The following is a 26,750-nucleotide window of genomic DNA, read 5'->3' as shown; positions in this document are numbered from 1 at the left end:
TCTTCTGTGTATTCTTGCTAGCTCTTCTTAACATCTTCTGCTTCTGTTAGGTCCATACCATTTGTGTCCTTTATTATGCCCATCTTTGCATGAAGTGTTCCCTTGGTATCTCTAATTTTCTTGAAGAGATCTCTAGTCTTTCCTATTCTATTGTTTTCCTCTATTTCTTTGCACTGATAGCTGAGGAAGGCTTTCTTATCTCTCCTGCTATTCTTTGGAACTCTGCATTCAAATGGGTATATCTTTCCTTTTCTCTTTTGCCTTTTGCCTTTTGCCTTTTGCTTCTTTTCTTTTCTCAGCTATTTGTAAGGCCTCCTCAGACAGCCATTTTGCCTTTTTGCATTTCTTTTTCTTGGGGATGGTCTTGATCACTGCCTCCTGTACAATGTCACAAACCTTCGTTCATAGTTCTTCAGGCACTCTATCATATCTAATCCCTTGAATCTATTTGTCACTTCCACTGTATAATCGTAAGGGATTTGATTTAGGTCATACCTGAATGGTCTAGTGGTTTTCCCTACTTTCTTCAATTTAAGTCTGAATTTGTCAATAAGGAGTTCATGATCTGAGCCACGGTCAGCTCCTGGTCTTGTTTTTGCTGACTGTATAGAACTTCTCCATCTTTGGCTGCAAAGGATACGATCAATCTGATTTCGGTATTGACCATCTGGTCATGTCCATGTGTAGAGTTGGACATGTCCTGTGTTGTTGGAAGAGGGTGTTTGCTATGAGCAGTGCATTCTCTAGGCAGAACTCTGTTAGCCTTTGCCCTGCTTCGTTCTGTACTCCAAGGCCAAATTTGCCTGTTACTCCAGGTATCTCTTGACTTCCTACATTTGCATTCCAGTCCCCTCTAATGAAAAGGACATCTTTTTGGGTGTTAGTTCTAGAAGGTCTTGTAGGTCTTCATAGGACCATTCAACTTCAGCTTCTTCAGCATTACTGGTTGTAGTATAGACTTGGATTACTATGATATTGAATGGTTTGCCTTGGAAGCGAACAGAGCTGTCATTTTTGAGACTGCATCCAAGTACTGCATTTCGGACTCTTTTGTTTACTATGATGGCTACTCCATTTCTTCTAAGGGATTCTTGCCCACAGTAGTAGATATAATGGTCATCTGAGTTAAATTCACCCATTCCAGTCCATTTTAGTTTGCTGATTCCTAAAATATCGATGCTCACTCTTGCCATCTTTTGTTTGACCACTTCCAATCTACCTTGATTCATGGACTTAATATTTCAGGTTCCTATGCAATATTGCTCTTTACAGCATTGGACTTTACTTACATCATCAGTCACATCCACAACTGGGTATTGTTTTTGCTTTGGCTCCATCCTTTCATTCTTTCTGGAGTTATTTCTCCACTGATCTCCAGTAGCATATTGGGCCCTTACCGACCTGGGAAGTTCATCTTTCAGTGTCCTATCTTTTTGCCTTTTCATATTGTTCATGGGGTTCTCAAGGCAAGAATACTGGAGTGGTTTGCCATTCCCTTCTCCAGTGGACCACGTTTTGTTAGAACTCTCCACCATGACCTCTTCATCTTGGGTGACCCTACACAGCATGGTTCACAGTTTCACTGAGTTGACAAGGCTGTGGTCCATATGATCAGTTTGATTAGTTTTCTGTGATTGTGGTTTTCATTCTGTCTGCTCTCTGATGGATAAAGATAAGAGGCTATGGAAGCTTCCTGATGCCAGAGACTGACTGAGGGGGAAACTGGGTCTTATACTGTATTTTAAATACTGGTAATGTATTTTAAAATGCTGTTATTAGGTGCATATTATTACACAAGGTTATCTGGAAAATCTCCCAATAGTTGGAAATTGTAGAACACACTTTAAATATATGGGTCAAAAAAAGAAATCTCAAATTAGAAAATATTTTGAATTAAATAAAATGAAAATCACATATTTATGGCATGCAGCAAAAGTACCAGTTCCAGGAAAATGTATCGTATTAAGTGCTTATATCAGATAATAAGAAAAGTCTCATATCAGCAATGTAAGCTTTCACCTTAATAAACTAAAACAAAAGAAGACCAAAAATTCCCAAGCAAAGAACAAAAAGAAAATCATAAAGTGCAGAAACCAATAAAATTGAAAACAACAAAACCATGGCAAAAATAGATCAAATTAAAAAAAATTGTTCTTTGAAAAAAATTAATAAATTGATATACTCTAGACAGCTTGACAAAGAAAAAAAAGAAGAAAACACAAGTTACATGTCAGAAAAAAGATATTATATATCTGTAGACATTAGGAAGATAATAGGGAATGCTCTAAACAGCTCTAAATGTATTCAGTAACTTGGAGGAAATGAACCAATTCCTTGAAAGCCACCAATTACCAAAACTCACCTAGGAAGAAGTAACTCTTCATTTAGCAATTTAATTGATTGTATGCAATCTGCAAAGTCTGTCTCCTGGTCAGCAGCTCAAATTCCAGTTCATCTCTTATGTCTTTAGAATGAGGATCATTCTGGCCCTTCATATACTAATTCATGAATCTGATGGAGATTTGGGCAGAGTTTTTTTTTTTTTTTCCCTTAACAAAGAGTTTGGCGGTTCCTTTCTATAAGTATCTCCTTTCTGCAGTTCTCTCTTCACCTTCTAGTACCTGCCATTTGCCTGTGGTACCTCAGGTCTTAAAGGCCAAGGTTTTCTGTTGCATGGCATTGACCATGGCCTTCCCTCAAGCCAAAGCAATAACAAAAATGGGAAATTTACTCTGTGCTTAATCCCATCTTCCGAGTGTCACTTCTCATCCAGAATTTTCCTGCTTTTGTTTACAGTAAAAAGCCTTCGGTGTATTTTATCCCTTTATAGTTATCTGAGGGAGGGTTAGTTTGATAGAAGCTTCAGTTCAATTCAGTCACTCAGTCATGTCTGACTCTTTGTGACCCCATGGACTGCAGCACACCAGGCCTCCCTGTCCATCACCAACTCCCAGAGTTTACTCAAACTCATGTCCGTTGACTAGGTGATGCCATCCAACCATCTCATCCTCTGTTGTCCCCTTCTCCTCCTGCCTTCAATCTTTCCCAGCATTAGGGTCTTTTCCAGTGAGTCAGTTCTTCGCATCAGGTGGCCAAAGTGTTGGAGCTTCAGCTTCAGGGTCAGTCCTTCCAGTGAATATTCAGGACTGATCTCCTTTAGAATTGACTGGTTGGATCTCCTTGTGGTCCAAGGGACTCTCAAGGGTCTTCTCCAACACCACAGTTCAAAAGCATTAATTCTTCAGTATTGTTTTATTTATAAAAATAAATATATTCACATGATTCAAAATTCAGAGGTACCCAAGTGAAGTGTCTCCCTTCTAAGGGTTATTCACTCAGTCATGTCCAACTCTTTGCAACCCCATGGACTTTAGCCCACCAGGATTCTCTGTCCATGGAATTCTTCAGGTAAGAACACTGGAGTGGGTTGCCATTTCCTACTCCAGTCTCCCTTCTAACAGGCCCCTATTCAGTTATTTTTCCTATAGGCAGTTCCTTGTGTATTCTTTCAGAGATGTTGTATGCTTAATGAAATTATATATAGGCATTCTTGATGCTCTGCTTTACAAAATGGTTGTATTCTGCCCATACTTTTCTGTGCATAACTTTTTTCCCAGTTAGCGGTAATGTATATCATTCTATTTTAATATGTACTGAACTTCTTCATTTTTTTGAGAGGTACATGGTATTCTATTATTTTTGTATACTTTTATTTCCATATGGCTGTATTTTATCATTGTAAAGATTGACTGTATGAATTATATTTTAGTTAACAAATTCCCTGTGACTTAGATTGTTTTTAGTTTTTCACTACTGAAAATTATACAACATGCTTATAGCTTCTTTATTTTCACATCCATGACCATTTTCCTAGAATAATTTCCTCAAAGTAGGATATGAGGGTCAAAGCATGTGCATGTATTGCGCTACTTTTATGTTGTCTGAAAGTGAAAGTGAAGTCTCTCAGTTGTGTCTGACTCTCTGCGACCCCTGGACTGTAGCCTGCCTGGCTCCTCTGTCTAAGGGATTCTCCAGGCAAGAGTACTGGAGTGGGTTGCCATTTCCTTCTCCAGGGGATCTTCCCAACCCAGGAATTGAACCTGGGTCTCCTGCATTGCAGGCAAACTCTTCACTGTCTGAATCACAAGGGCTCTTTGTCTTGTCTATTTGCCTCCAAATAATTCCAGAAAAATTCTTTATCTGCTACCCCAAAATTATTATCTGCCACCCAATAATTATGAAGATTATTTAGAAGATTATTGGGTGGCAGATAAATGCTAAAAGGCTCTTTTCACTAATAAAAATATGTGACTGATATATACTCTTTCACTTGAAAGATAAAGTGGTTCTATAAATCAGTCAGAAAGCAACTTCTCAGAGAAAAGATCAGTCAGTGATTGATACTTGCTTCTCAGGTATTCATTAAACAAATTAATTATACGTATAGCAGAAAAATGGGGCTTCCTAGGTGGCTCAGTGGTAAAAGAACCTGCCTGTCAGTTCAGGAGATGGAGACCCATGTTCGATCCCTGGGTCAGAAAGATCCCCTGGAGGAGGAAGTGGCAACCCACTCCAGTGTTCTTGCTGGAGAATCCCGTGGACAGGGGAGCCTGGCTGGCTGTGGTCCCTAGGGTCGCAAAGAATCGGACACCAGGGAGTGACTAAACACACAAATATGCACACACATACAGCAGAAAAAAGTTCGTGACAGAATGTTTTTAGAATGCCTTAATGTCATTGTTTTCCAAGTATTTAATACCTTACTTTTAATTTCCAGAAGAACATCTTATCATTTGAAAAATTTCCTCTAAGTTTCTTAATGTTAGTTTGTCATTTTGTAAGTAGGTTATTTGAAGTGTCTCTTTTCCCATGTGGATAGATATGTAGAAAATGCTGAAATATGTTACTCTAAGGATTTTGATTTTAGGGTGACTATTATTGTAAAAGTAGAGATGGAGTAATGGTTGCAACAGTACCTACTCCTATTTATTTAAAAAGTGTATCAGAGGCTTGACAACTGTGCTAAGTGATTACATTATTTTCTTTAAGCAACCATGATAAGTAGGTATTATCTTCATTTTACAAATGAGAAAACGATGTTTGTGCTCTTCACTTATCTCCTGTATGAAACTTTAAAAAAAGACTCTTATTTGTCCTTACACTTTTCTCAGCACCTAGTTCAGTGTCTGCACTAGTGTATATGTACATTTGCTAAGTTTTTTTGTTGCTGTTAACAAATTGAATCACACTATCTAACCTGCAGAGAGTTTAACAATGATCATTATTGTGTCCTTTTTTTATGGCAATAAACCTGAAGGGTTAGGACATAAAATTAGCAGGTATTCTGAAAAAATGAAGACTATCAACGTATAACTAAGCCAGAGAGAAAAATGTCAAGAATTGTAAGGTTTAGGGTGATTGGATAAAAGGAATAAAAAATAGGTAGAAAAAAATTATAAATCAATTACCCACTGCATTATAATAATTAGTTCTATTATATTTAACAAAATGACTGAATTATAGATTTGAAATGCATAGATGAGTATAGTAATGGATGCATCTGACATGAAACTTCTCTTTCCTCCAAGTATGAAGTACAGTTCATCCAGCTTTCTGTGCTTTGCCAAAGGAATAAATGTCTTCCCAGTACTTTTATAGAAAATTGTCTACTAGAATATTATAGCTAATTTTTCCTATGATTTTTCTAGATGGAAGAGCCTACTTCTCTTCTTTCCAGCTCTTCCTACCTGATAGCTATTAACTGTGCTGCATGTATGTCCAAATTGTATCTATATTCACTTATGTATTTTAAATGACTAGTTTAAATTGCAATGAGATTGTACCCTGTGTTTTGCATTCATTTTAGTGAACCCTACCACTGCAGTCTCAGTACTTATTCAATGCTTGCTAGTGGATTACTTATAGCTATCCTACTCAAGTGATCATGTAAATCCTTCTTTCATTTTGAGAATTGTAGGTTTTGAATACAGAAAACATTTTCATAATACCTGTCTTATCTCAGTGTTATGGTTCTGACACTGTTTTCATCAAAACTTGCTACTTATAGGAATTTATGTTTGAATAATTCTAAAATCTCACTGGGTACAGAAGCTATGTATCTGATAGGTGTGGATGGCTTTTGCTTTATTGTCTAGTTTTATTATTAAGGATTGTTTTCAGATATATACTTTCTTTTTCTCCCTGCATTTCCCTAAATTAACAGAAAGGTATTGCTCCTGTAACAAATTATCTATACATTATTTTTCTTGAATTTGAAGTCATAGCTGTGTTATGGAGAAAGTGAAAATTTGCTATTAACATAAAGCAGTTGGTAGTTTGAGTGATTAACTGAGGATGGAACACTATATTGTTTTATATGGAAATCAATTTTATTTTAATTTGAAATGGCACAGAATCACAATTTGGGTACATACTTGATGTAAACTTTTTTCTTTTAATTATTCCCATATAGCATGGGAATGAGGGGAATTTCTTGCTTTTCATGCTTTATTTGTCCTTGTAAGTAATTTCATTTTTTTATTCCTTTGCTGTCGTTGTAGTAGGATTTGCAAAGAGAAGAAACAAATACCTATGGTCAACCAACTGTGTTAAATGAAAGTTATTTTTTTCTTTAGGACTAATTTTAATAATATAATTAAACACTTACATATAAACGTCTGAAAATATGTGATGGCAGGAACTCTATGTTTTGTGTTTTTTTAAATATACTTGTTACAATATGGATCTACCATATTCATTACTGTTATTAAGAAATTGATACTACTTGAGGGCGAAAAGAGACATATTTAATAAATGAAAGGCATAAAATTTGAGTTGGTTAAAAGCAGAAAGCTGAACATCTGCTTCTGGTTAACAAGGGGTAGCTAGTACTGGACTAGCCTCTTCCCAAGAAAAACTATAAAAGCTGGAAGAATAAAACCACTGTTTGAAGGCATGGTGAATACCCAAAACAGTTAGAACATGATGGGCCTAGATCCAGGAGATTGGAAAAAGACCCTCTGCGCTCTGAGAGGAGTCTGACCTTCTATGTCACAATTTCTCCTTATAGCAGTTGCTGACTTCTATGCAGTGTGTATGTAGGGAGACACTGTAGGATGAATAGTCACCATCTTTTTTTAAAAAAGATGGTAGCAATAAGCCTATATGCAAGACAGAAAAAGAGACACAGATGTACAGAACAAACTTTGGGACTCTGTGGGAGAAGGCGAGGGTGGGATGTTTAGAGAGAACAGCATTGAAACAAGTACACTATCAAGGGTGAAACAGACCACCAGCCCAGGTTGGATGCATGAGACAAGTGCTCAGGGCTGGTGCACTGGGAAGACCCAGAGGGATGGGGTGAGGAGGGAGGCAGGAGGGGGGATCAGGATGGGGAACACATGTAAATTCATGGCTGATTCATGTCAATGTATGGCAAAAACCACTACAATATTGTAAAGTAATTAGCCTCCAACTAATAAAAATAAATGGAAAAAAAAAAAAAACAAAAAAAAGGAGGAGTAGTCGCTAAGACCTTAAAAAGTTAAGCAGAGATTTTGGCAGTCTTACAAGGTCTTAGGGACAAAAATTGGATTTGATGAACAACCAAGAAGGGGCCTGAGAAATACCCTAGGCTTTCAGTTGAAACCCCAGAAAGGCTGTATATTAGGAATAAGAATGGACAGAGAATAGACCAGTCTTAGCTGGATCAATAGGTAATCTACGTATATTCCATCTGTTTGTCAAAAGAAAATTAAATCCTCTGTGGAGGGAAATATCATGCAGAACCTCTACAAATTTTCATCTACAGTGTCCAACATTTAATTAAAAAGTTATCAGACATGCCAAGAAATGGACCAAATGACTGAAAATCAAGAGAAAGACAGTAGAAACTGACCCACTGGTTATCTGCAATTAGTTTTATTGGATACAGACTTAAAAATTAATATGTTTTATATGTTCAAAAAAACTAGATGAGAAGATGGAGAATTTTATCAGAGAACTGAAATCTATAAAAGAGAACCAAATGGAAATAAAGTAACTTGTTGTTCAGTCACTAAGTTGTGTCTGACTGTGACCCCATGGACTGCAGCACTCCGGGTTTCCCTGTCTTCCACTATCTTCTGGAGTTTGCTCAAATTCATGTCCACTGAGTTGGTGATGCTATCTAACCATCTCATCCTCTGTCTCCCCTTTCTCCTTTTGCCTTCAGTCTCCCAGCATCAGGATCTTTTCCAGTGAGTCTGTTGTTTGCATCAGGTGGCCAGAGTATTGGTGCTTCAGCTTCAGCATCAGTCCTTTCAGTGAATATTCAGAGTTGATTTCCTTTAGGATTGACTGGTTTCATCTCCTTGCAGTCCAAGGGACTCTCAAGTGTCTTCTCCAGCACCAGATTCAAAGGCATCAATTCTTTAGCACTCAGCCTTCTTTATGGTTCAGCTCTCACATCCATGCATGACTACTACAAAAACCATAGCTTAGACTAGACGAACCTTTTGTTGGCAAGGTAATGTCTTGGCTTTTTAATATGCTGTCTAGGTTTGTCGTAGCTTTCCTTCCAAGGAGTGTCTTAATTTCATGGCTGCAGTCACCATCTGCAGTGATTTTGGAGCCCAAGAAAATAAAATCTGTCACTGCTTCCATTTTTTCCCCCTTCAATTTGCCATAAAGTGATGGAACTGGATGTCCTGATCTTAGTTTTTAGAACTGTAAATTTATAATAACTGAGAATTCAGTATAATAACCTATTAGACATAGCAGAAGAAAAAAATTAGTGAATTGGAATATCAGTAGAAAATTTCGGCTTAAAACAGAGACAAGGCTTTGGAAAATATAGGCAGGAGTGTGAAAGCCATATAGGACTCATTGAGAAGATCTAACATGTATGTAGTTGTAGTCCAAATAGGAAAGGTGAGGAAGAATATGGATGGGCAAAAAGCAAGATTTGAAGAGATCCTGGCCAAGAATTTTCCCAAATTAATAAAGTTGGCAAGTCACAGTTTAATGAAGCTCTACAAATCCCAAGGATAAATAAAAGGACACCACACCTGGGCCTATTGGAATAAGATTGTTGAAGAGGGAAATAAACAGAAAATCCTAAAAGCAGTCAGAGAGAAAAATATATATCACCTTTAAAGCATCAAATATAAGACTGGCAGAAAACCTTTGCCTTCAACAGAAGGGAAAGAATCTAGAAGACTATAAAATGACACCTTTAAAGTGATAGAGAAAAATAATTACTACTAATTTAGAATTCCATATCCAGTGAAAATATACTCCAGAAATGAAGCTGGACTAAAATTTGAGAGAATTCATCACTAACTGGCTAGAATCAAGATTGCCAGAAGAAATATCAATAACCTCAGATATGCAGATGATAGTGCTCTAAAGGCAGAAAGCAAAGAGAAACTAAAGAGCTTCTTGATGAAGGTGAAAGAGAAGAGTGAAAAAGCTGACTTAAAACTCAACATTCAAAAAACTAAGATCGTGGCATCCAGTCTCATCACTTCATGGCAAATAGATGGGGAAGAGTGCAAATAGTGACAGATTTTATTTTCTTGAGCTCCTAAATCATTGCAGAGAGAGACCGTAACCATGAAATGAAAAGAAAATTTGCTCTTTGGAAGAAAAGCTATGACAAACCTAGACAGTGTGTTAAAAAGCAAAGACATCACTTTGCTGACAAAGGTCCATATAGTCAAAGCTATGGTTTTTTTTCAGTAATCATTTATGGATGTTAGAGTTGGACCATAAAGAAGGCTGAGTGCTGAAGAATTGATGTCTTCTAACTGAGATGCTGGTGAAGACTCTTGAGAGTCCCCTAGACAGACAGGAGATCAAACCTGTCAATCCTAAAGGAAATCAACTCTGAATACTCATTGGAAGGACTGATGCTGAGGCTGAAGCTCCATTGTTTTGGCAATCTGATGTGAAGAGCCGACTAATTGGAAAAGACTGTGATGCTGGGAAAGCTTGAGGGCAGGAGGAGAAGGGGACTACAGAGGATGAAATGATTAAATGGCATCACCAACTCAATGGGCATGAGTCTGAGCAAACTCCAGGAGATAGTGAAGGACAGGCAAGCCTGGTGTGCTGCAGTGTATGGGGTTGCAAAGAGTTGGACACAAGCTAGCAACTGAATAACAATGACAATAGCAAATCAATTGGTACTAAATGAAATACTGAGTTATTCTCCAGGAAAAAAATGATCTTAGAAGTAAGGTGGGTGAGAGTGAATGAAGAGTAAAAGAAACAGTAAATGTGTGGGTAAAACTAAATAAATATTGTCTGTTTAAAATAATTTAATGACCAATGACCATTTCCGTTGTGCTCAAGTTCTGTTGTGCATTGACTTTGTATAGTACCAAGGCTACACTTCCTGAAGGCTGTTCAGGTTAATGACTGAAAGCATCAGGGAGACTAAGGCAGGCCCATGCCTGGGGTCACTGAACTCTTCTGATGGCTGACCTTGGGTCAAGGACTTCCTGCAAGCCTTGCAAACTTTCCTTAGATGGCATGCTAGTCTAGGTCACTTTCACTCAACCTTTCTTCCCTCTCTATTAAACCAAGTTTCAGACTTCAGTTGCAGTCTGGATTACTTCTCATTTTCTCTCATAGGCATTTTCCCTCCTAAAATCTTTATACATTTACACACTGCTATATTAAAAATGGATAACCAACAAGGATCTACTGTACTGAATAGGGAACTCTGCAGTTACGTGGCAGCCTGAAGAGGAGGGGAGTTTGGAGGAGAATGGATACATGTATATGTATGGCTGAGTTCTTTTGCTGTCCATTTGGAACTATCACAACATTGTTAATTGGCTATCAGTTCAGTCACTCAGTTGTGTCTGACTCTTTGCAGCTGCAGCATGGCAGGCTTTCTTGTCCATCCCCAACTCCCAGAGCTTGCTCAAACTCATGTGCATCGAGTCCGGGATGCCATCCAACCATCTCATCTTCTGTTATCCCCTTCTCCTTCTGCTTTCAATCTTTTCCAGCATCAGGGTCTTTCCCAATGAGTCAGTTCTTCACATCAGGTGGCCAAAGTATTGGAGTTTCAGCTTCAACATCAGTCCTTCCAATGAATATTCAGGACTGATATCCTTTAGGATTGACTGGATTGATCTTGCTGTTCAAGGGACTCTCAAGAGTCTTCAACACTACAGTTCAAAAGCATCAATTCTTTGGCTCTCAGCTTTCTTTATAGTCTAACTTTCAAATCCATACATGACTACTGGAAAAACCATAGCTTTGACTAGACAGATCTTTGTCAGCAAAGTAATGTCTCTGCTTTTTAATATGCTATCTAGGTTTTCATAGCTTTTCTTCCAAGGAGCAAGCATCTTTTAATTTCATGGTGGCAGTCACCATCTGCAGTGATTTTGGAGCCCAAAAAAATAAAGTCTGCCACTGTTTCCATTGTTTCCCATCTATTTGCCATGAAGTGATGGGACTGGATGCCCTTATCTTTGTTTTTTGAATGTTGAGTTTTAAGCCAGCTTTTTCACTCTCCTCTTTCACTTCCATCAAGAGACTCTTTAGTTCCTCTTTGCTTTCTGCCATAAGGGTGGTGTCATCTGCATATCTGAGGTTGTTGATATTTCTGCTGGCAATCTTGCTTCTAACTTGTGCTTCATCCAGCTGACATTTCACATGATGTACTCTGCATATAAGTTAAATAAGCAGCTATTCCAATACGAAATAAAGCTTAAAAAAGCCTTTGTGTATTTTAAAAAAATTACATAAATCATCAAGCCAAGCTTATTGAAGCCAGACTGAAATTTGGTTCTCTCTCTCAAAAGCTTTGTACATAGAATTGGCATCTGCTTTTCAAAGACCCAGATGAATACAGTAGAATTAAATATATGAGAAATAGCACAAAAGACAGGAGGCAGTAATTGGAGTAAAAGTGTTACAAGGTCCTTGTATTAACTAAGTGGTGAAGAACTAATTTAAGACATTGTAATATATAAAGTCAAGAGAAAATAATAAGAAGAAATGTACAAATAAGCTAACATGGTAGAAATAGAATAATAAAGACTTGAAAAAGTTAAAGCAAGAAAGGGTAAAAGGGGAAAAAGAATAGCTGGCATAAATAGAAAGCTAGTAATAAAATGTCCCATGTAGAATTGTTCTTATATGGTTTTTATCTTTGATGTCATGCTTTTAGAAAGGCCATTTCCACTGTACCAGAAATGATTATCTACATCTTATAGTTTTATTTTTAAAATTTATATTATAATTCTTCTGGAATTATTCTGAAATAACGTATGAATTAGGATTCCAACTTATTTTTTTTTTTTACCACTTCTCAAATGATTACCCAATGATCTTAGCACCACTTGTTTTTTAAAAATTTATTATTGGAGTATAGTTATAATGTGTTAGTTTTAGGAGTACAGCAAAGTGAATCAGTTATATGTATGTGTGTATATATATATACACACACACACACATACTTTTTTAAAAAATTCATTCCCCATATTGGCCATTATACAGTATTGAGTAGAGTTTTCTGTCAGCACCACTTTTTAAATGAATTATCTTTTGTCTGCTGATTTGAAGTGCCAACCAATTTTATCAAATAAAAAATTCCAAAGTAAACCCAAGTGTAAATTAGATTACTGTGTTTATCCATAGTCTAGGACAATGCCTGGCATTTAATAGATGTTCAATAAATTTGTTGAATGAATAAGAACTAAAGAGAGAAAATCCCATTTTTGTCTTTAGAGAACTTGTAATCTAATTGCAGAGATAGGAACAATACAGACAAAAGATCAGGAAATTAATGGCAGAGATAGACAAAAAATAGGACCAATGCAGATGAAAGATAGAAAAATGTTACTTCAGTTAAGTTCGGTAGAAGTTTTAATTTGAAGGAGTTTTAATGTGATTCAGGGAGAATTGAGAGTCATAACTTTTGGAGACGAGAATCATTATCGTATGAGAAGAAGATATTTTTGGCTCCTCTTGGAGGACTGCATTGTGGAGGGGTAAGGTTATCCATCCTAAGAGATCCTAAGAGATCCTGAGAGATCCTGAGAGATCCTAAGCCATATAAACATGTATAGAAAGGAGCAGAGCTGTCTGAAGGCAGGCTGGGCTTTTTAAATTTTTTGGTGGAAATGCCTTCCAAATACGGGATTCTGAGGTTCTCTGTAAGCATGGACATGTTGTGTTTGGTAAAAAGATAAAATAGATTTTTTTTCTGTTTTTCTAAAAAAAAAACTCCTTAAAATACCAAACTTTACCTATGATAGCAGAAAACAGAATATAATGCATTTATATTTACCATGCACAATGGACATTTAGATTTTTGAAGTATTCTGACAGAGCTATGTACATACAAGTTCCACTAGCCAATAATGTCCTTTGTCTCCTTGATTCCCACTCAGGTTTTCATAAAAGAGTACTAATGTCAGACATAGAAATTATTACAGGAAAAATAATTTGTTATTTTGTAAAGATCATCTTTTGTAATATTGGAAACTAAGCACAATATTCTCTTAATATTTGGTTCCTAGAATGGATAGACTCAGATAATAATTATTGACATTGTTAGCTAATTGCTAACTGCATAACCCTTAAAAAATTTTGAAAGGGCAATGAGATTGAGTGTATTTTGTATGATTGATTTCTTCTTCTTAAGAGAGAATAGATTTATCCTGTTATAATGTTTTGAGATTTTGTTTATTTTATATTTAAAAAAATATCTTCCTTGTGACAGCACAGTGAGTCTAACAGTTACGATACAAGATTTGCTTATAGTCAATCTTACTTAATACCTAAACCAGTATCTCATGTTAAATATTATCAGTAGAGAAAGCAGGTCATAATTGCAGGATGCCAGTTTGCAAATGCATATATATTTGATGGTCTTAAAATTTGTTTCCCTAGGAAATATAACTTTTGAAACAATGGTGGAAATTCTCCGAGATAAACCAAGTGGCATTAATATGGAGGGAGAATTCCTGACCACTGCAAGCATGGTTTCTGTTTTACCTCAAGATTCCAACCTTCCTTGCATTCACTTCTTTACAGGGACTCCTCATCCTGAGAGGTAAAGTCACAAATACCATCAACCAGGCAGGGAATAGGGTAGAGTCATTAGTCTGGTCATGATTTTGTCAGGCTAAATTTTTGTTGCACCAATATGACAAAAATTTTCTACTGGATGTTTTATTCAGGTTTTAGTCTGCCATTTGCATATGTGTTATATAACTGTTCTCATTCTTATGGGATGAAAATGTTTATTGTTTCTGGTACACAGTTATTCCTATCCCCTCTTTCCCCAAATATATTTAAAATTGTCAAGAAAAGAAAGTAGATAGGTTTTCTTATGCAGATTTCTGTATTAAATATTAGATGATTAGTAAGAGTAAAATGGTTCAATAATCTAGAAACACATATAAAACTTAAAATATCAATAGTTCAAGCTTTATCAAATAGGATTATACAGGCTATCTTGATTTAAATTGTTGGTATCTCTCATAAAACATAATGCACATTATATTTAGAAATGATCTTATGTGTGCTATCTCTTATCTTTCGTATTATTAGAGATATCTTCAAGCAAATGGAATGAAATTTGTGAACTCTTTATTAACACTTCTGCTTATTTTCATCCCATATCCTAATCCTCAGTATTTTGCACTGAGGATTGTTCTTACCCTCCAACTGTGGAGTTTGCAGTAAAAAATGAACCATAAGTTTACTTGACACTGTTTATGTGCCAGGCCCTTTGCTAGGTTCATGGGAATTCAAGGCTAAATAAAACATGTCCCTTGCCCAAAAGAAGATCCTAGTATACCAAGGAAGATAGGTACAGGTAAAAGTAGTATGATAGGAACAATCAATATGTTATAGATGAGTAGAAACTAGAGGGAATCATAGAAGATTTAGAATAATGCTGAATATTTTTATATCGCACATACCAACTTAATACTTTTGCTTCTAGATCTGTTTTTAAGCCTTTCATATTTGTGCCGAATATATCACAACTACTGGACACCAGTTCACCTACATTTGAACCTGAAGATTCAGTTAAAAAGAAGCTACAATTTAACATCAAGCCTGACAGAAGACATCCACTCTACCAAAAACATCAAGAGGCCTTGGAAATACTAGATAATAAGATGGTATGATTAGATTATCTTTTCTGTTTATCATGAAGAATAACTTAAAGTATGATTCAATTCATATTTTGAACTTTGTAATGTCAGCCTTCTTTCCTTTATATAAAAATAGGTCTAAAAATAGTTTAGATGCTTAGACTATAATAGAGCTATATTATTTGTGTGTGTGTGCTCAGTTGCTCAGTCATGACCAAGTCTTTTTGACCTCATGGACAGTAGCCCACCAGGCTCCTCTCTCCATGGAATTTTCCAGGCAAGGATACTAGAGAGGGTTGTCGTTTCCCCCTCCATAGGATCTTCCCGACCCAAAGATTAAACTCACATCTCCTGTGTCTCCTGCACTGGCAGGTCAGTTCTCTACCACTGAGCCACCTGGGAAACCTTTATATTATTTTTGACCTTTGGTTAAAAATAATGGTTAAGAATGTAGTTTGAATTTTTTAGAGCAATTTATTATATTAAGCATAATAACAATAGCTAAGATTTATTGAACACTTATACACCAAACACCATGGTACTGTTACATGGGGTATTTAATTTAATCTTCACAACCACTTTATCAGGTAGGTACTATTAATACCCCCATTGTTGTTGTTGTTGTTGTTAAGTTGCCAAGTCTTGTCCGACTCTTCATGACCCCATGGACTGCAGCACACCAGGCTTCCCTGTCCCTCACCATCTCCTGCAGTTTGCCCAAGTTCATGTCCATTGCATTGGTGATGCCATCCAACCATCTCATCCTCTGTCGCCCTCTTCTTCTTCTGCCTTCAGTCTTTCCCAGCATCAGGGTCTTTTCCTGTCAGTTGGCTGATTGCATCAGGTGGCCAAAGTATTGGAGCTTCAGCTTCAGCATTAGTCCTTCCAATGAGTATTCAGGGTTGATTTCCTTTAAAATTGACTGGTTTAATTTCTTGTTGTCTAAGCGATTCTCAAAAGGCTTCTCCAGCACCACAGTTAGATAGCATCAGTTCTTCAGCACTCTGCCTTCTTTATGGTCCAGCTCTCACAACCATATGTGACTACTGGAAAGACCATAGCCTTGACTATACAGACCTTTGTTGACAAAGTGATGTCTTTGCTTTTTAATACACTGTCTAGGTTGTCATAGCTTTCCTGCTAAGAAGCAATCGTCTTCTAGTTTCCTGGCTGCACTCACCATCCACAGTGATTTTAAAGCCCAGGAAGAGGCAATCTCTTCCTGATTCCACTTTTTCCCCATCTATGAAGTGATGGGTCCGGATACCATGTCATAGTTTTTTTAATATTTAGGTTTAAGTCAGCTTTTTCGCTCGTCTCCTTCACCCTCATCCTCCTCACTTTCTGCCATTAGTGTGGTATCATCTACATATCTGAGGTTGTTGGTATTTCTCCTGGAAATCTTGATTCCAGCTTGTAACTCATCCAGACTGGCATTTCTCATGATGTGTTCTTCGTGTAAGTTAAATAAACAGGGTAACAATAAACAGTCTTGTTGTACTCCTTTCTCAATCCTGAACCAGTTAGTTGTTCCATACAAGGTTCTAACTGTTCCTTCTTGCCCAATATACAGGTTTCTCAGTGGACAGGTAAGATGGTCTGGTTATCTAAGAGTTTTCCACAATTCATTATGATCCACACAGTCAAAGGCGCATAGTCAATGAAACAGAGGTAGATGTTTTTCTGGAATTCCCTTGCTTTCTCTGTGATCCATCAAATGTTGGCAATTTGATCTCTGATTCCTCTGCCTTTTCTAAACCCAGCTTGCACATCTGGAAGTTCTTGGTTCATGTAATGCTGAAGCCTACATGCAGGATCTTGAGCATAACCTTACTAGCATAGGAGATGGTGTTTTGAACATTCTTTAGTACTGCCCTTTCTTGGGACTTGGGATGAGGATTGACCTTTTCCAGTCCTGTGACCATGGCTGGGTTTTCCAAATTTGCTGACATATTGAGTGAGAGTTGGACTATAAAGAAAGCTGCGCGCCGAAGAATTGATGCTTTTGAACTGTTATGTTGGAGAAGATTCTTGAGAGTCCCTTGGACAGCAAGGAGATCCAACCAGTCCATCCTAAAGGAAATCAGTCCTGAATATTCATTAGAAGGACTGATGCTGAAGCTGAGACTCCAGTACTTTGGCCACCTGATGCGAAGAACTAACTCATTTGAAAAGACTTGATGCTGGTAAAGATTGAAGGCAGGAGGAGAAGGGGACGACAGAGGATGAGATGGTTGGATGGCATCACTGAGTCAATGGACATGAGTTTGGGTAAACTCCGGGAGTTGGTGATGGACAGGGAGGCCTGGCATGCTGCAGTCCAAGGGGTCGCAAAGAGTTGGACATGACTGAGCGACTGAACTGACTGACTGATTAAGTGTAGCATTTTGATAGCATTATTTTTTAGGATTTTGAATAGCTCTGCTGGAGTTCCATCACCTCCACTAGCTTTATTGACCGCAGTGCTTCCTAAGGCCCACTTAACTTCACACTCCAGAATGTCTGGCTCTGGGTGAGTGACCACACCATCGTGGTTATCTGGGTCATTAAGATCTTTTTTGAACAGTTCCTCTGTGTATTCTTTCCATTTCTTCTTGGTCTCTTCTGCTTCTATTAGGTCTTTACCATTTCTGTCCTTTATTGTGCCCATCTTTGGACAAAATGTTCCTTTGATATTTCCAATTTTCTTGAAGAGATATCTAGTATTTCCTCTTCTGTTGTTTTCCTCTATTTGTTTGCATTGTTCATGGAAGAAGGCCTTCTTGTCTCTCCTTGCTATTCTCTGGTATTCTGCATTCACTTGGCTGTATCTTTCCCTTTCTGCCTTACCTTTCACTTCTCTTCTTTCCTCGACTATTTGTAAAACCTCCTCAGACAACCATTTTGCCTTCTTGCTTTTCTTTTTCTTTGGGATGGTTTTGTTTACTGCTTCCTGTACAATATTATGGACCTCTGTCCATAGTTCTTCAGGCACTTTATTTACTAGATCTAATCCCTTGAATCTATTTTTTACCTCCATTGTATATTCATAGGGGATTTGATTTAAGTCATGGCTGGCCTAGTGGTTTCCCCACTTTCTTTAGTTTAAGCCTGAATTTTGCCAAGAGAAGCTGATGTCCACAGTCAGCTCCAGGTCTTGTTTTTGCTGACCTTATACAGTTTCTCCATCTTCAGCTACAAAGAATGTAGTTAGTCTGAATTTGGTATTGACATTTGGTGATGTCCATGTGTAAAGTTGTTATCTTATATTGTTGAGAAAGGGTATTGCTATGACCAGTGTATACTCTTGGCAGAATTCTGTTAGGCTTTGCCTTTGTTTTGTACACCAAGGCCAAACTTGTCTGTTACTCCAGGTATCTCTTGACTTTCCTCTTGAATTCCAATCCCCCATGATGAATTGGACATCTTTTTTAGGTGTTAATTCTAGGAGGTCTTCTAGATCTTTATAGAACTGATCAACTTCAGCTTCTTCAGCATCAGTGGCTGGGGCATAGACTTGAATTGTGTTGAATAGTTGGCCTTGGAAATGAACAGAGATCTTTCTGCTTTTTTCAAGGTTGTAGCTAAGTACTGCATTTCGGACTCTTGTTGATTATGAGGGCTACTCCATTTCTTCTGTGGGATTCTTGCCCCAGCAGTAGATATAATGGTCATCTGAATTAAGTTCACCCATTTATATCCATTTTTGTTTGCTGATTCCTAATAAATCTGAAACTTGGAGAGTTTAAATAGCTTGTTTAGTGTATCTCACACCAAAAATTATAAGACTACTGGAGGGAAGTTAACCTGGTCTCTGAAATAATGTTCTTGATCATGTACCCTCAGATTAATTTTAACTGAAAGTGACTGGACACTCCATAGACTTAAAATAATAATTATAATGAGTTTTTTATAAAATGATAAATGCTTATATAATACTTTTAAACATAAGTATTATAAAAGATTAAATATATCATACAAAATCTCATCTCCCAAAATAAGTAGATATGTATATTTTGAGGGACAGATAGATGGGGAGACAATTCTATAATATCCATACGTCTTCACCCTTCCTGCCCTCTTCCCTCTCTGCTCCAGGGATAAAAAAAAAAATAGAAGGAAATGGAAGGGTTGCCTAAAGGCTTTTCATAAAACTATCAACTGATTCCTTGCAATGAAGGAAAAAATTGGCCATCTTACATGTTTTCTCACCTGCTTCTACTAGCTTCTGATTTTTATTGTCTATAATTACTTTTACTTTGTCAAGGTATATATATTTACATTCTTTCTACATTAAATGCATTAAATGAATTTTCCTCCCAGGTAATTTTTTTTTTCCTTTTTCTGTAGTATGTTTATATAGTCATCATGCTTTTCTGTCTGCTCTCTCCTCCCCACAACTTATGCTTAAAGCAGAGAGCTCTATCCAGATCTTCTGTTTGTTATATGTTCTTGACACTACCCTGGAGGACAAGGCAACCCACTCCAGTATTCTTGCCTGGAGAATCTCATGGACAGAGAAGCCTGGCAAGCTACCGTCCATAGAGTTACAAAGAGTCATACATGATTGAAGCGACTTAGCATGCACTCACGCTTGACACTACTCTGCCTTTTCTGAGACCGGTTTGTTTGACCTCTGACCTACAGTGTAAACTTTTTTTGTAGCCAGGTGGTATGGAGTGAGAGGCAAGTGTTTTGTTTTAGGAGCCTATTAAGTGCACTGACTCAAGCCCAGTTCCCTGGGTCAGCAGTGTCATTCCCTCCATGAGCTTGGCTCATCCTGATTGAGCACAGCGCTGTGAAAAATGATGAACCCTCTGGCTCCTCTTGCCTTTGCTCAAGTTTCTCAGTGATGTGTTTCATGAGCGTCTGCTCTGGAGGGGTCTTCCTTCGCGCCTCCCCGAGCAGCCTCTGCACTGCTCTAATTCCTCACGCTAGTTCTCAAGAGTTGTCCGCGCCCTTTCCCCCTTAAATACTGCTTGTGGGAGTGAGGTGTTTTTTTTTTCCTGTTTTGGGAGTGAGTTTTGTAGAATTACTACTAAATGGTCATTAAAGTAAATAAAATTGCTGTTTGACATTTCTCCAAGTAATATTGAAATAAAATTTAAACGAAGTTACTATTTTAGGGTTTGTTTAATAAGCATTAAATATTGATTGACAGCAAAGTAGTGGAAAGACAGTAGAATTTGAGGGAAGAAGTGTGACAGAGTTTGGTTCTGTGTAAATAAATACGTTTGTGTTTTAGGGAGAGTCAGTTCTACTGGTAGTTTGTTACCATTTTTTGATTACTAATGAAATTGAAAATCTCATATGTTTATTGGCCTTTGGTACTTCTTCTTAAATGATTTGTCTGTTATTTTCCTTAGCCTGTTTTTCAAGTGATTCTTGTTTAGCCCTTTGCCCCAAAGAGGCAAAAAATATATGAATAACTTTGTTATGTGGCAAATTTTAAATCTGTTTATTTAACTTTTTTGTCAGACAAAGTTTAAAATTTAATCAAGTATATTTGTTACTGTAAGGCATTTTTATTTCATGCTTCAATAGGCCTGCCTCACCTCAAAATAAATATAACCTCTGCATTTTCTTCTAGTATGTGTACATTTGGGGGAAAAAAGTTCTTTATATGGAATTTATTTTTGCAGGTGTTATGAAGTAGGGTTCTAACTTTTTCAAAGAGGTGACCAATTATTCTAATACCATTTATAAACTAAATACATTTTTTTGTTTATATATGGAATGCAAGGTTTCTTCAGGGGAAAAATTGCATACAATTTCACAGTGAAGTTCATCTCAAAGTTAAGAATCCTGATTTTGTGGAGTTCTGTTCTATAATGGTTCAAATTTTTAAAATTATGCTCACTTTTTATAACTCTCATCCTATATACTTTTTCTACCAGTACCTACCCTCTAACTGATGATGGTAATTCATTAATAACTTGAAATTGCTCCTTTCAATAAGAATCATGACCTTTTTAACCCCCTTGTTGAAACAAGGAATCATAGAGAAAATGTCTTTTCTTTTAGTTGTTCTTTCCCTTGAATGTTACTATTCTACTCCTTTGTTTAATCTGATAATACTGGTCTTAAAAATAGAAGATCCAAATTCACAAAAATAGCTCAGCCTCAGTTTTCAGCAGTCTTCCCCATTCACAATTAATACAAAAATTTCAATTGACCTGTTATTTGTCTTTTATGTTTCTTGCTTATAGACTAGTACTACATATTTGTTATTGTCTTTTCTACTAAGAATAACTAATAGTTTGTGGTTAATAGATTAACTCAAGCTAGAACAATGATTTTTCCCAAAGAATTTCATTCCTTCTTTGTCTAAAGAACTGAACCAGAACTTGAAACCAGAATGAACAGACCTTGTCTGTAGAGGTGATTTGGAATTTGATTAGACTCGTGTGTGTGTGTGTACATTCACATGCACATATGTGTCTGTGTATTTACTTATTTTTATTTTTCAATTGTTCAGGAAAAAGCCAAAACAATGTTGGACAACATGAGCAAACTGGAGAAAGAACTGTTCAAAGAGATGGAATCAATCCTTCAAAACAAGCATCTTCATGTGGATAAAATTGTTAATCCTTTTCATCAGTGTACAGAAGATGAAATTAGAATTTATAAGTCAAATATTAGTTCTTAGTGATCACATAAATGGTCAGCAATCATCCTCAAAGTTAGAATCCATTACCTTGGTAAATAATATAAACTTAGTTTGACCAGATCTGACTATTCTTTAATAGCATTCAAGTGATAGCATGGCTATTAAAACTATATATAGCTTTGATGAAATATTGAGAAAGGAAATAAGATTGGAATTGCACATATATATCATGGATAGTCAGGTGTTACTTCAGGTTTTGACATATACATTTTGTTAGCCATGATATCTTAAAAAAAATCACAATAATGAAATGTCCAATTCTGCATAAAGCATGAAACATTAAAATAATGTATGCATTTATTAGAATTATATATTGTCCTCAATTTTCTCAGTTACAGTAAGAAAGCAAATTTTTCTTTTTAATGGAAAATATTGTCTCAACTAATAAATTTTTTGAGCTTTAGGCAAGTATTAGCCAGCTCTAGCAAAATTTTCTAGATTTACACATTGTTTTATTAGTGTTTTAATTATGCAAATTTTTAATTAAACTCAAACATGCTCTTTGTCAAGGCTTAGCTGACCAGTGAGCTTTTAGCTCTTATTATCTAGCATTCTTTCACCCATGCTCCTTATTTAGAGCTTTTCTGGGAGATCAGGACATGAAATAAGCCAAGACCCCAGGAGGTACTGTTTTGGTATCTTGAATCTCGAATCTTTTACTTTTGTTCATTCAAGGAAGACAGGAACAGGAATGGGATCAGTTCAGTTCAGTTCAGTCGCTAAGTCGTGTCCGACTCTTTGCTACTGCATGAACTGCAGCACGCCAGGCCTCCCTGTCCATCACCAGCTCCCAGAGTTTACCCAAACTCATGTCCGTTGAGTCGCTGATGCCATCCAACCATCTCATCCTTTGACATCCCCTTCTCCTCCTGCCCCCAATCCCTCCCAGCATCAGGGTCTCTTCAAATGAGTCAGCTCTTCACATCAGGTGGCCAAAATATTGGAGTCTCAGCTTTAACATCAGTCCTTCCAATGAACACCCAGGACTGGTTTCCCTTAGGATGGACTGGTTGGATCTCCTTGCAGTCCAAGGGACTCTCAAGAGTCTTCTCCAACACCACAGTTTAAAAGCATCAATTCTTCTGTGCTCAGCCCTCTTTATAGTCCAACTCTCACATCCATACATGACCACTGGAAAAACCATAGCCTTGACTAGATGGACCTTTGTTGACAAAGTAATGTCTCTGCTTTTTAATATGCAGTTTAGGTTGGTCATAACTTTCCTTCCAAGGAGTGGGATAGTGGTGATGAAATAGAAATATTAACATATTATAAACATTAAAATGCTATAATGTATAATGCGTCATGAGCATTATATATGAGTTATAGTATCTGCCCCCAAATTATAAAACTTTGTTAAAGTTACACAAAGATTACCAAGTAAGACTCAAAGTTGCAAATATAAATAAAAGAAAAATCCAACTCAAAATGACACGATATTTATTAGTTTCTAGAAATTTCTATTTTAGGTATTTGATTACACTGTCATATTTATTGGTCCCTATCTCAGATGTAAAGAATCTGCCTGCAATGTGGGAGACCTGGGTTCAATCCCTGGGTTGGGAGGATCCCCTGGAGAAGGGAGTGAATGGCTACCCACTTCAGTATTCTTGCCTGGAGCATCCCATGGACAGATGAGCCTGGAGGTCTACAGTCCATAGGGTCGCAAAGAGTCGGACTTGAATGAAGCATCTTAGCACACACACACATCATTGCAATTAGGATTGTTAGTAAAATACGGGATTACTATTACTGCTAAAGAGTGCTCAGAAATTGTTTTAAATTTTCTCTTAAAAATCATCATCTGACAGCTTTTGTCTAACGCAGGGCTTCCATTACAAAAGAAAACTTTATCAAGTACTCAGTTAATTCTGGTTTGTCTTACGTATAATTCAGCGAGTGATAGGTTCTTAAATCATGAAGCCCCTTAGCCAACCACTATGTGCCCCCTCTCTCTTTTTTAATATATGAGGAAAGTAAGGGTAAGCAGTTCAGTGATTTATTGAGGCACATAAATGTGAGTCTTATTTCTCTCTCTAGGGCCTGCATGTTTTCACTTTCTCCTTTGATACCATGCTAGGCCAAACTAGCACCAGGCTCTTACCTGGACTACTGCAGTTAAGTTCTTCTACACCCATTTGTGCTCTTTATCTTCAGCCACATGGGTCACTGCAGCCAAAATGACCTATTAAAATTTTAAATCTGGTCATGAATTTCCCTCTGAATTAAAAAAATAGGTTATTTTTAGAGCAGTTTTAGGTTTAAAGCAAAATTGAGCAGAGGTGCAGGGTTGTCACATACCCCATTTCTCTACCCTCCCCCCACCATCAACATGTCACACCAGAGTGCTACGTTTGTTATAACTGATGAACCTACATTGACACATCATTATCACCCCAAATCCAGAGTTTACATTAGGGTTCACTCATTGTACATCCTGTAGGTTTGGACAAATGTATAATGACATGTATCTACAATTACAGTATCATACAGAACAGTTTCATTGCTCTGTCCTCTGTGCTTCACCTATTTATCCCTCCCTTCCCCTAACCGCTGGCAGCCACTCATCTTTTATTGTCTCCATAGTTTTGGCTTTTCCAGAGTATTAAATAGGTGAAATCCTACAGTATATGGCCTTTTCAGATTGTCTCTATAACTTAGTAATATAAGTTTCCTCTATGTCTTTTCATGGCTTGATAGCTCATTTCTTTTTAGTGAGGAATAATATTCCATTGTCTGGTTATCCTGGTTGCTGATATCCACTACTGAAGGGCATCTTGGTTGCTTCTATGTTTTAGCAATTATAAATAGAGCTGCTGTAAACATCTGTGGGCAGGTTTTTGTGTAGATGTTTTCAACTCCTTGGAGTAAATACCCAGGAACATGAGCGTTGGATATCATGGTAAGAGTATGTTTAGTTTTATAAGAGACTGCCAAACTGTCTTCTAAAGTGACTACTGTACCACTTTGCTTTCCTACTGGCAATGAATAAGAGTTTCCATTGTTCCACATCCTCGCCAACATTTGATGTTTTCAGTGTTCTGGCTTTGGGCCATTCTAATAGGTATGTAGTAGTATCTCACTGTTTTAATTTGCATTTCCCTAATGACATATGATGCAAAGCACCTTTTAATATGCTTATTTGCCAACTCTGTATCTTCTTTGGTGAGATATCTGTTCAGATCTTCTGCTCATTTTTAGAAATCAAATTGTTAATTTTCTTACTGAATCTAAAACTCTTTTAAAACAGTGACTGAGATAAGTCCCAATCCTTACCAACTATCAACAAGATTCTGCTCACACCTATCTTATTTATGCTTTTGTCATGGGTCTTTTTTAAAGTTTCTATTCTGCTCTTTAAATTCCTTGAATGGGCCCAGTTCCCTCATCATGACTACACCCTCTGCCTGCATCATTCATTTCATGGACTCTTAATATAGAGTTCTGCTGAAACATGACTTCCTTAGGGAAGTTTTCCTCACACGAGGTTGGGTCTCTTGATACACACTTTCAGAGCCACATGAGAGCCTGATCACAAGTGTAATTAAATGTTTAACACCTCTCTCTCTCACAGCAGAATAGAAGCTTTACGAGGATAGGAACCACATTTCCCCCCCACTGTTGTGTACTTAGTATTCAACATTATGTCTGGCACAAGGTAGATGCTCAATAAGCATCTGTTAAATTAACATTTGAGGACTGATGGAAAAAATTGACACAGTCCTCTTCTCTGCTTGTAAAGTTGAGAATGTTAGCTAGACAATATATAACTTGGAAGATAAGATAGCCTTTTATTAAGGTTGAGGTCAATCTGTTCCCTTTTTCCATAATCAAAATGGGAATAATAACTCCCCAAATAAAGACAAGAATTATTAATGTTTATAAAATAGCCAATTAATTTATAAAACAATTTGGGAGACTTTATAAATCTGAAATGGTATTTGGGCTTTGGTCTTTGCGTGGGTAAATAATGCCTTGTGGTATATTTTAGAAAATTTAAGGTTTTCTTAAATTTCATGGGTTTCTTAAAGAGTAAAAAAATATAGTAGCGCAAATTAAGTACTTTTTTGGTCAGTCCTTAAATGATATGGTTTATTATTTACCATTACATAATAAACTAAGGGAATAATCTAATAAACTGAGTATTTTAGAGAAAGCTAGTTTGATCTTTGATGAAAACATCAATTTATATATTAATTTTTAATGAAAATATTTACCCTAGAAATAATTATGCCACCTAGAATTTTGGAAATCTAGTTTCTATTTGTAATTTTGCTCTAAAACAGGTTTTGTGGAGTAAATGTTTTCTCTTTTTGATTGATTGTAGGCTTTTATCATTATAATTGGAGAAATTTATCATCCTGTCTTTTCCTGAAAAACGGTGATATTTCTGATCCTGTTTCCAAGCATAACTCATCAACTTGACCATCTAGTTTAGTGATCTAAAGTAATTTAATATTATACTTAATATTAGGTATGATGCGGCAAAACTAAGCTGTATTCTGCTGCATAGCAAATGTAAAATAATACTTTTACATTATTTTTGTGCTTTTAGAAATTTACTGATCATTAATTATTATTCTTAAAATGTCAAGCACACTTAACCTTATTCTAAAAAATCCTGAAATTTAAACACAAGTTAGGCATGGAATCACACATTGATAACAAAGAAAAGAACAACTGATCATGCTGAAGATTAGTATAAAAGTGGCAGCTTTTAATCAAAATTGTATTGGATAATTTTTCCAGCAGTGACCCTACATATTAAAAATTATGAAATATGTGAGGACTCTAATGCCCTACTGACTCATGAAGAAAAGGTGCTTCCTGAGAGCATACTTGGCAAGGTCCTGTGCACAGGCCCCATAGGGTCGTGAAGGATAGTCAGTCTCAGGAGATCCACTTAAGGAAACACTGAAAACCTATAGAAAAGACCCCTCTGATGGCTTCTGCCTTATTTGGATTACTCAAAGACAAGACACTGGCGA

At 36.7% G+C, this 26,750-nt stretch overlaps 1 protein-coding gene across 2 annotated transcripts in view; it reads left to right on the top strand.

The window, feature by feature from the left end:
- Window positions 1-22,192, top strand: part of SCRN3 (secernin 3) — a 35,445-nt gene extending 13,253 nt beyond the window's left edge. For both annotated transcript variants that reach the window (XM_070475999.1, XM_070476000.1), the window contains exons 6-8: window positions 13,900-14,062; window positions 14,960-15,140; window positions 21,571-22,192. In XM_070475999.1, coding sequence (XP_070332100.1) covers window positions 13,900-14,062; window positions 14,960-15,140; window positions 21,571-21,741 — 515 coding nt within the window. In that variant the 3' untranslated portion in view covers window positions 21,742-22,192. The remainder of the gene's footprint in view (window positions 1-13,899; window positions 14,063-14,959; window positions 15,141-21,570) is intronic.
- The last annotated feature ends 4,558 nt before the right edge of the window (window positions 22,193-26,750 follow it).

The sequence above is a fragment of the Odocoileus virginianus genome, chromosome 13 (genome assembly GCF_023699985.2).
Source record: "Odocoileus virginianus isolate 20LAN1187 ecotype Illinois chromosome 13, Ovbor_1.2, whole genome shotgun sequence".
Taxonomy (NCBI): Eukaryota; Metazoa; Chordata; class Mammalia; order Artiodactyla; family Cervidae; genus Odocoileus; species Odocoileus virginianus.
The sequence above is the reverse complement of the archived record's forward strand: the minus strand, read 5'-3'. Positions and strand labels throughout refer to the sequence as shown.